Source organism: Larimichthys crocea, chromosome XII (assembly GCF_000972845.2).
Source record: "Larimichthys crocea isolate SSNF chromosome XII, L_crocea_2.0, whole genome shotgun sequence".
Lineage (NCBI taxonomy): Eukaryota > Metazoa > Chordata > Actinopteri > Sciaenidae > Larimichthys > Larimichthys crocea.
The window spans coordinates 13,410,403-13,420,713 of record NC_040022.1 but is presented as its reverse complement, the minus strand read 5'-3'; the positions used below and the strand labels follow the sequence as shown (position 1 = coordinate 13,420,713).

Below are 10,311 nucleotides of genomic sequence, written 5' to 3'. Positions count from 1 at the left end.
AAAATGCAGTTGCGAGTCCTACAGGCGTTTACATGCAGCATGGATCACACGTATGCTGTTTGTTTTGATTGTCAGGAGGAAGAGAAGAAGGAAGCTGCACACACGAGGAGAGATCAGTCACATCCATTTGAAATATGCACTATTCAGATGCTGAATTATATCTAAATGCAAATTACTTTGAAGATTCAATTCAAGATCATGACACTATAATATTTACAGAGATCCAACAAATCCCCAGCAGGAACTACCACCATCACCAAGCTGTCACTTGGTGATGGTGGCAAGAAAAAACACCTTTTAACAGGCAGAATCCTCCAGCAGAAATCAGCTCATAGTGGGCAGCCATCTGCCGCAACCACTGACAGCATAAAGAATGAACAGCGTATGTGTGACGTCACCCACAGGTTTCTGAAGAGCCGTTTGAAGCTGAGAATCTCTGGCATTGGCCGCCATCATGTTGGCTGTACTGCCTCTTCCGCCTCCCAGCTAATCTAAAAATCGGCAAAGACGTGGATCATCAGTGGACCCGAGGTGGGCTGAATGGTGCCTGGCCTCTTAATCCTGCATAACTTTAAGCCTTAATATAATGTGAACAGGTGAGTTGTATATAAATTCACCCTCAGTACAGTTGTCATGAACGGGGAAATTAGCTATAGAGACCAAAACTGTTTTTTGTATGTAGCCCTGTACAAAAAGTCATAAGGTACAGAGCATAAAAAGTAACAGTATATTAATAGGTTGTATTAAAAAGTTCATAAATAAAGAGTTCATAATAGTTAAGAATGGTTTAAAATGTGTGTTGGTTAAAAAGCATAAATATATGTACAGTTAATAAATAAGACTATTTACAGTTAAAAGATACATTCATATAAAGGTCTTTAAGTTCATTTTGATTGTAAAATATCTGTGATCAGAGATAAAAGAGAATAAGAAGCCGTGTTTGTGTAACCTAACCTGTCACTTGTTATGTCAATCATTTCATTCCTGTTTTACCTTTGGTTATTTGGGATCTCACGAGCCAATTGGAGTCGCTGTGTAAGGGGCGGGACTAGTGGCACAGGTTAGTGTGGGGAGTAGTGCGCACATGGAAAAGAGAGACGCTATCGATCAGAGCTAAAGAGAGGAGGCATCGTTCGTGTGGGAAGCATTTAAGTTTAATCCTGGAGGTCGACTACCCGTGGTCCTGATATAAACTTCTGTGTGACCTGCAAGAGGTGAATATAATGTGTATGCCTGTATTTTGTGCTATATCTAACTGTTATAGTGAATAGAGACTGAATGTAATGAGTTTAGCGACATGCTAACTAGCGGTAGCATTCGGTGCTAATGTGCCTGCATATCGTAGCTTTTGCATTGTGATATTTCTGAAGCTAAAGCTAAGGCTAATTCGACATGAAATAGCATTGGATATTGTGGCTCAATTCAGATATTATGCTTTAGGGAGACGGACGTTGGAGAGAGAGAGAGAGAGACGGATTTCCAACCGATGACCCTGCTGTACTCTGCTGTACTCTGCTGTACTGTGCTGTACTCTGCTGTACTGTGCTGTACGATACTGTCGTGCTATTCTGCGTTTGGATGCGTCGGGCCGAGCCCTGCTGCTGCTGTATCTTTTCTTGTGACTTCGCCATTGCCTCGTGTGTGATCGGATTCCCACCCGCCATTTTCATTATCACCGTGAGACTTTTTCATCCACATTCTGCCCTACTAACAAACCCCTGGATTCGTGAGTACTAACATACACATGCACGTGCTTTTATTTTGTGCTCAGCTTTGAGTGAAGCGGCCATTACAGTTTTTAGGCCACACCGCACACGAGCTTCAATAAACAGGCCTGCAACGGGTTAAAAGCTCTTTTAAGTGGGTTTCATCTGAATGTGTGTGGGCCCACAGGTAAAATATTGAGTTTGCGTTGTTGTGAAATAAAGAATACGGTTTTGAAGGTAACTTAAAGAGTATAAAAAAAGTTTATTTTAAGTTAAAGGGAAAGTGTTAAACCAAAAGAAAGAAATTGCAACTTTATTTTGAAAACCTTTATTAACTCTGTGAATTGTGCATTTCATTTGTTTTATTTTATTCTTTAAAATCATTCAGCTATTATTCTGTCTATATTAATAAATACCTGTAAAAGGATTATTTTTGCATTTAAAGTACAGTTGTGGTGGTCATTATTTTAAAAGTAGTAAACATTATTAGAGGTATACATTCTAAAAGTAACATAAAACAGTTGTATTTTCCTACAACGAGCCCAGGCCCAGTCTCATAGTATTAACCACTCTAGCTTTATTTTAACTACATGGGACCTGGGTTACATAAAATGGAGGCACCGCTGGGATTTTTTTTTACACAAACTGAGATTTCTTGAAATAAATTAGACAAAAGTAACTTGACCCCACAACTTTAGTGTATTAGTATAAAAGTAACGTGCTAACACTAACTAACAGTGATTAAAATAAAGTACAGCAATGGCAGTCCCGACAAGCAACCCATCACAGCGTGAGCTAATTAACTGGTGCAAAGGAGAAGCAGTAGACTTAAAGCATGCTCTCTTGTTATATGGAGTGCCTGAAAGTGCATCAAGAGCCGACATTGAAGATACAGCAGGGACCATCAAAGCATTGGGAAAAGTTGCAGTTAGAGGCAGAATGTTTCACCCTCAACAAAAGTCGCTGATGGTGTTATGTGAGTGTCGTGAAGAGATCGACCCCTCTAAAATTCCACCTGAGCTAATGCCTGTAAGTGGAGGAAGTGGTTGGAAAACTGTCTGCTACCAAGAGCCTCGGATTGACAACTTTGAAGAGAAGTTGCTGACCTTTTTGCAGAGTGAAGGGAGAACCTTAGAGGACATCCAAGGTCTATGCCCTCCTACAGAGACCAAAGAGAGTAACAGCAACCCTGAAGACATCATCCGTGCAGTCGGTGATGTCCTGAGTAGAACAAACAAGCAACCTGATAGTCAGCCATACAGACGTCTACGGACATTCTCCGGGATCAGTCCCACTCCCGCTGGAGAAGAGACCCTAGACAACTGGCTGGAGCAAGCAACACTCCTAGTAGAGGAAGGTGATTGCTCAGACAAAGAGAAACGACGTCGGATACTGGAAAGTCTCAAAGGGCCCGCCTTTGAAATCATTCAAGCTGTCCGCCTGACTCAACCTGATGCTAGCCCACATGAGTACATGAAGGCTATAGAGAGCATTTTTGGTACAGTAGAGTCCCCAGAAGAACTATACCTGTCATTTAGAGCCCTGCACCAACAGCCTGGTGAACGTCTGTCCGAGTTCCTACGAAGAGTAGAGAGATCCCTTGTCAAAGTAGTACAAGGAGGCGGTTTATCTGTTAGCGCTGCCAACAGTGCTCGTTTAGAGCAGCTTCTCAGAGGGTCCACCTCTGAACTCATGTTGCTGCAGTTGAAGATTAGGGAGCGGAGTGGTAATCCCCCTACATTCTTGAACCTGTTAAGAGAAGTGATCGAAGAGGAAGGTCGCCAGTCAGCTAGACAAAGTCAAGTGTCACACCGTCCCCAACGTGTACGCACCGTCCAAGCTGAAAAGGAGAAAGAACCTGAATCGGTCTCTAGAAGTGAACTGCAAGCTCAGATTCAAGAACTGAGAGCGCAGTTAGAACAGAGAAGCAACCTACAGCCTCAGTCACCACCTGATGAGTCCTGTAAACGTCCTAAAGAGAAACAGAAACCGGAAAACGAGTCACAGAGTGAACTGCAATCACTGCGAAAACAAGTGAAAGCCCTAGAGAGTAAAATAAGTGTAATGACAGTAAAATACACATCAGACCCCCCAAGAGAACACACAACCCAGCCCCACCGATACAAAGCAGCTACGAGTCACAAGCCCACTCAGTCCAGAGTCTTCTCTCCCCGACAAGACAGTGATGAGTTTTTCTGTTATCGGTGTGGGGAAAATGGCCACATAGCCACCAGATGTACAGCCCCTGAGAATCTTCAAAAAGTCATCAGAAAACTCATACGCTTGGTGCGAGTTTCCCCTCTCCCCAGCAAAGAGAACCCAAAGCCTACAGGTGAAGAGCCGTATGTAGCTAGAACCAATAAGGTTGAAGTCCCAGAGATCAACACTGACTTACCTGAAGGTCTTGTAGGTCCCTCATTTATTCACACCATCAAAGTTAATGAAGTGGTCTGTGATGCCCTCATCGACAGTGGTTCCAATGTGACTATCATCTTTGAAAGCTGGTACCACCAACACTTACCTGATGTCCCGATAAAACCTCTTTCTGGCCTTGGACTATGGGGCCTCGCTGACGCAGAGTATCCTTACAAAGGATACGTTGTTGTTGAGATGGAGTTTGCAGAGGAGATCACTGGAGTGTCGGGACAAGTAGAAGTGCTAGCCTTAATTTGTCCTGAGCCAAGAAACCAACAACAGACCCCTGTGCTGGTTGGAACCAACACATCTTTGTTCCGCCGCCTATGGGAACTGGTGAAGACAAAAAGTGACAAGAACACTGTGCACTCAATGAGGATTCAGTCTGTTTATGCCCCTGTTACAGCACAAGAGCAGTTAACAAAAAATGACGTCTTGGGACAGATAAAGTGGAAAGGACCCGGTTCACTCTCCATTGCTCCAGGTGCAAAGTATTATGCAAAGTGCAAAGTGGAAAGACAGAGTGCCCCGTCCAAAGACCTTGTACTGATTGATGCACCCACTGCCCAGTTACTCCCCGCCGGTCTGCTGGTACAGCCTGGTGTGCTCTCAGACACCGACATAGATGACAACCGTTTCACTGTTCTCATTCAGAATGAGTCCAAAAAGACGACTTCCATCCCAGTTGGGACCGTCGTAGCTGAGATGTATGCTGTGGACACAGTTACCCCCCTCCAGCCTTCTGATCACACAGCTGAAACCATAGACCCAAGTCTCTTCAGTTTCGGAGACTCCCCCATTCCCGAAGAGTGGAAGAAACGTCTTCAGCAGAGGTTGGCTGAAAGGCGGAATGTTTTCTCACTGCATGAGTGGGATGTTGGTCGCGCCCAGGGTGTTGAACACCACATACGCCTGCATGATCCCAGACCCTTCAGGGAAAGGTCAAGGAGACTAGCCCCTGCAGACATTGACGACGTGCGGCGGCACATACAACAACTACTGGCCGCTGGCATTATCACCGAGTCTCGTAGCCCCTACGCCTCACCGATCGTCGTAGTCCGCAAAAAGAACGGAAGCATCAGAATCTGTATCGATTACAGAACACTGAACAACCGCACTACACCAGATCAGTACACAATGCCACGCATTGACGACGCCTTGGATTCCCTATCAGGCAGCCAATGGTTCTCGGTTCTAGATTTGCGCAGTGGCTATTATCAGATAGAGATGGCTCCGGAGGACAAAGAGAAAACCGCATTCATTTGCCCTCTCGGTTTCTTTCAATTTGAGCGCATGCCACAAGGAATCACAGGAGCGCCTGCAACGTTTCAACGCTTAATGGAAAAAGCTGTTGGCGATATGCATCTCCTGGAAGCCCTCGTGTACTTGGATGATATCATCATCTTCGGCAAGACACTTGAAGAGCATGAGCAACGTCTTTTCAAAGTACTGGATCGACTAGAGGAGGTCGGTTTGAAGATTTCTATTGACAAATGTCAATTCTGCCAGCCTGAAGTTAAGTATGTGGGTCACATCGTTTCCACCAATGGAATAGCTACTGATCCAGACAAAGTGGAGGTAGTCAAGCATTGGAAAGAGCCCACTCACCTGAAACCGCTGAAGTCCTTCCTTGGATTCTGCAGTTATTATAGAAGATTTATTGCTAATTATTCTGCCATTGTACGTCCTCTCTCCGAACTCACCAAGGGTTACGCCCCCACGTGGAAAGACCCCAAGTTCAAAAAGAGTGTCGACCCAAGCAAAGTCTACTTCAAGCCATCAGACCCCTTCGGAGAGCGGTGGACTCAAGCCTGCCAGGACGCTTTTGAGCGTATCCGTGACTGTCTGATCAATGCTCCAGTGTTAGCCTTCGCTGACCCCATGAAGGAGTACATTTTACATGTGGACGCCAGTATGAACGGCCTAGGCGCTGTCCTGAACCAGGAATATCCTGATGGCCTCAGACCAGTAGCCTTCGCCAGTCGGAAGCTTAAAGACTCAGAACACAACTATCCAGTCCATCAATTGGAATTTCTGGCATTAAAATGGGCTGTAGTGGACAAATTCCACGATTACTTGTATGGAGCCAAGTTTATTGTTAGAACTGACAACAACCCGTTAACATATGTGTTAACCTCCGCCAAACTCAGCGCTGTTGGACATCGTTGGCTCGCCGCCCTTGCCACTTATGACTTCTCCATCCAGTATCGACCCGGCAGGCACAATATCGATGCTGACTTGTTGTCACGCCAATACACTCCAGAGGAGGATAAAGAGTGGACTAGTGTTCCACCTGCTGGCATCAAAGCCCTCTGCAAAAGAGTCTGCATCAGTGAAGAGGCTAATGAGCCAGACAGGTTAGTGGATCAGCTGGGAGCTCCTGCTGCAGCGGTACCGGAAGCTTACGTGTTCCCAGTAAATCTTAGCGTGAACGTGCTGGACCAACTAAGTCCTAAAGATATTCAGGTAGCACAAGACATGGACCCAACAATTGGACCAGTAAAGAAAGCAATGGAAAAGAATAAAGGACTGACTCGCTCAAAAAATGACTCACCGGAGACTGTGTTGCTCCTACGCGAAAGCCGCAAATTGGAGTTAAATGATGGATTACTCTACAGAGTAAAGGAAAAAACATGTGGAAAACAGATCAAACAACTTGTCTTACCAGCAAGATATAGGCCAATGGTGTTAAGGTCGCTACATGATGAGTGCGGACACATGGGAATGGAACGCACCACTGAACTGATCAAGGACAGATTTTATTGGCCGCGGATGACAGCTGAGGTCGAGCAGTACATTCGAACCTGTGGTAGATGTATCTCCAGGAAGACACTCCCTCAGCATGCTTCGCCCTTGAACCAGATAACAAGTAATGGCCCTTTAGATTTAGTATGTATTGACTTCTTGCAGATAGAGCCTGATTCTAGAGGTGTTGCTAATGTGTTAGTAGTGACAGACCATTATACACGTTATGCACAAGCATTCGCTACAAAAGATCAAAAGGCTCTCACAGTGGCAAGAGTATTGTGGGACAAATATTTTGTGCACTATGGTTTACCTGCACGGATACACTCGGATCAAGGCCGAGACTTCGAAAGTCGTTTAATCAAAGAACTCTTGTCCATGCTTGGTGTACGGAAGTCAAGAACATCCCCCTACCACCCTCAAGGGGACGCACAACCAGAGAGGTTCAATCGAACACTCTTAGCGATGCTTGGTACCCTGGACACTGTAAAGAAACAATGTTGGAGTCAACATATCACCTATCTGGTACATGCATACAATTGCACAAAAAACGATTCCACGGGATACTCACCGTATCAACTCATGTTCGGAAGAGACGCCAGATTACCCATTGACATCTGTTTTGGAATCTCTCCAAATGGTGAAAGTGAAACCTCCTACCAACAGTACGTCACTCGGATGAGGAAAGACTTGCAAAAAGCTTACCAGTTAGCATCTGATGCTGCTTTAAAGAGTCACCTGAAAAACAAAGCACGTTTTGACCACCGTGTGAGAGACTTACCTTTGGAGAAAGGAGACAGAGTTCTCATTCAGAATGTTGGTCTAAAAGGCAAGCATAAACTCCAAGATCGATGGAAATCAACACCCTATGTTGTTGTGGAGAAGTTGCCTAACCTGCCAGTTTATAAGGTCAAACCAGAGCATGGTACAGGTGTATTGAAAACTCTTCATCGAGATCACCTGTTGCCTATTGGTTACATGGTCAGGATGTCTAACCCATCAGATGACACAAACTCTGTTCAGAGACCTGTAACAAGAGCTCAACTTACCCGGAAACGTCAAACAAACAAGTCTGAAGAAAGTGCCTCAGAATCATCAGACTCAGAGTTTGAAACTGTACACAATCCTCCAGATATTGATGTAAATGAAATCAGGAGACAATTGGATGTGAGGAATCAACGATCTGTGGAGAATGAAGAGAGTGAAAGTTCTGAAGAGAGTGAAAACTCAGAAGAGGATGAAAAATCTGAAGAGGAAAGCTGTGAAGATACAGAAAATCAACAACGTACAGAAACAGAGTATGAGGAACCGCCTGAAGGTGATGCACCTCCTTTGTCAGATACTGATGTCCAAGAGACAAACACTGAATCTGTGGAAGAAGATTCACAAGAATCAGAAGAGGGAGAAAGTTCACCTCCATCAAACAGAACCAGACATGACAAAGCTGCTAAAAGCACTAGAAGTGAAAGTGACAGGTCTTCTACAGTCCGAAAATCACTGAGAAAACCCAAGCCATCTGTGAGATTCACTTATGAAAAACCTGGTCAGCCATCTTGTGAACCAGTTACCATCATGCACCATGGCATGGTCATTCAACTTAAGTTGAACCCTCCAGACAAAGAACACAGGAAAAAGTCCAAAACATCCAAAAGGTACATGGATGAGGAGAAAAGGAATCACCCTTCAAAGTTGAAGAGAGACAAGAGGTGTGATGAGGACATCTACACATTCAGAAGAGGGAGGGTGTAGCCCTGTACAAAAAGTCATAAGGTACAGAGCATAAAAAGTAACAGTATATTAATAGGTTGTATTAAAAAGTTCATAAATAAAGAGTTCATAATAGTTAAAAATGGTTTAAAATGTGTGTTGGTTAAAAAGCATAAATATATGTACAGTTAATAAATAAGACTAGTTACAGTTAAAAGATACATTCATATAAAGGTCTTTAAGTTCATTTTGATTGTAAAATATCTGTGATCAGAGATAAAAGAGAATAAGAAGCCGTGTTTGTGTAACCTAACCTGTCACTTGTTATGTCAATCATTTCATTCCTGTTTTACCTTTGGTTATTTGGGATCTCACGAGCCAATTGGAGTCGCTGTGTAAGGGGCGGGACTAGTGGCACAGGTTAGTGTGGGGAGTAGTGCGCACATGGAAAAGAGAGACGCTATCGATCAGAGCTAAAGAGAGGAGGCATCGTTCGTGTGGGAAGCATTTAAGTTTAATCCTGGAGGTCGACTACCCGTGGTCCTGATATAAACTTCTGTGTGACCTGCAAGAGGTGAATATAATGTGTATGCCTGTATTTTGTGCTATATCTAACTGTTATAGTGAATAGAGACTGAATGTAATGAGTTTAGCGACATGCTAACTAGCGGTAGCATTCGGTGCTAATGTGCCTGCATATCGTAGCTTTTGCATTGTGATATTTCTGAAGCTAAAGCTAAGGCTAATTCGACATGAAATAGCATTGGATATTGTGGCTCAATTCAGATATTATGCTTTAGGGAGACGGACGTTGGAGAGAGAGAGAGAGAGACGGATTTCCAACCGATGACCCTGCTGTACTCTGCTGTACTCTGCTGTACTGTGCTGTACTCTGCTGTACTGTGCTGTACGATACTGTCGTGCTATTCTGCGTTTGGATGCGTCGGGAAGAGCCCTGCTGCTGCTGTATCTTTTCTTGTGACTTCGCCATTGCCTCGTGTGTGATCGGATTCCCACCCGCCATTTTCATTATCACCGTGAGACTTTTTCATCCACATTCTGCCCTACTAACAAACCCCTGGATTCGTGAGTACTAACATACACATGCACGTGCTTTTATTTTGTGCTCAGCTTTGAGTGAAGCGGCCATTACAGTTTTTAGGCCACACCGCACACGAGCTTCAATAAACAGGCCTGCAACGGGTTAAAAGCTCTTTTAAGTGGGTTTCATCTGAATGTGTGTGGGCCCACAGGTAAAATATTGAGTTTGCGTTGTTGTGAAATAAAGAATACGGTTTTGAAGGTGACTTAAAGGTTTAAAAAGGGATTAATATTATTTATTTTGAAGACTAAATACAAAAGCTTTTATTTGGGAAAGTAAAGTGTTTTGGTTATAACAAGAGTATAAAAAAGGTTTTTATTTTAAGTTAAACCAAAAGAAAGAAATTGCAAATTTATTTTGAAAATCTTTATTAACTCTGTGAATTGTGCATTTCATTTGTTTTATTTTATTCTTTAAAATCATTCAGCTATTATTCTGTCTATATTAATAAATACCTGTAAAAGGATTATTTTTGCATTTAAAGTACAGTTGTGGTGGTCATTATTTTAAAAGTAGTAAACATTATTAGAGGTATACATTCTAAAAGTAACATAAAACAGTTGTATTTTCCTACAACGAGCCCAGGCCCAGTCTCATAGTATTAACCACTCTAGCTTTATTTTAACTACATGGGAC

At 43.4% G+C, this 10,311-nt stretch overlaps 1 protein-coding gene across 2 annotated transcripts; it reads left to right on the top strand.

Moving 5' to 3' along the window:
• The first annotated feature begins 683 nt into the window (after nt 1-683).
• On the top strand, nt 684-9,817 carry LOC109137011 (uncharacterized). Of its 2 annotated transcripts, none has more exons than XR_003463340.1 (2): nt 684-9,147; nt 9,374-9,817. XR_003463340.1 is itself a non-coding variant. In XM_027285414.1 (2 exons), exon 2 carries the CDS (start codon nt 2,466-2,468, stop codon nt 8,613-8,615), a length of 6,150 nt encoding a protein of 2,049 aa, XP_027141215.1. In that variant the 5' UTR covers nt 684-1,214; nt 1,441-2,465; the 3' UTR covers nt 8,616-9,817. The 2 variants fall into 2 exon arrangements, 1 of the variants encoding a protein (XP_027141215.1); XM_027285414.1 differs by having other exon boundaries at nt 684-1,214; nt 1,441-9,817.
• Nucleotides 9,818-10,311: the final 494 nt, after the last annotated feature.

Coding starts and splice junctions, on each gene's coding strand:
- LOC109137011 (XM_027285414.1), top strand. CDS start 2,466: ATGGCAGTCCCGACAAGCAACCCATCACAGCGTGAGCTAATTAACTGG.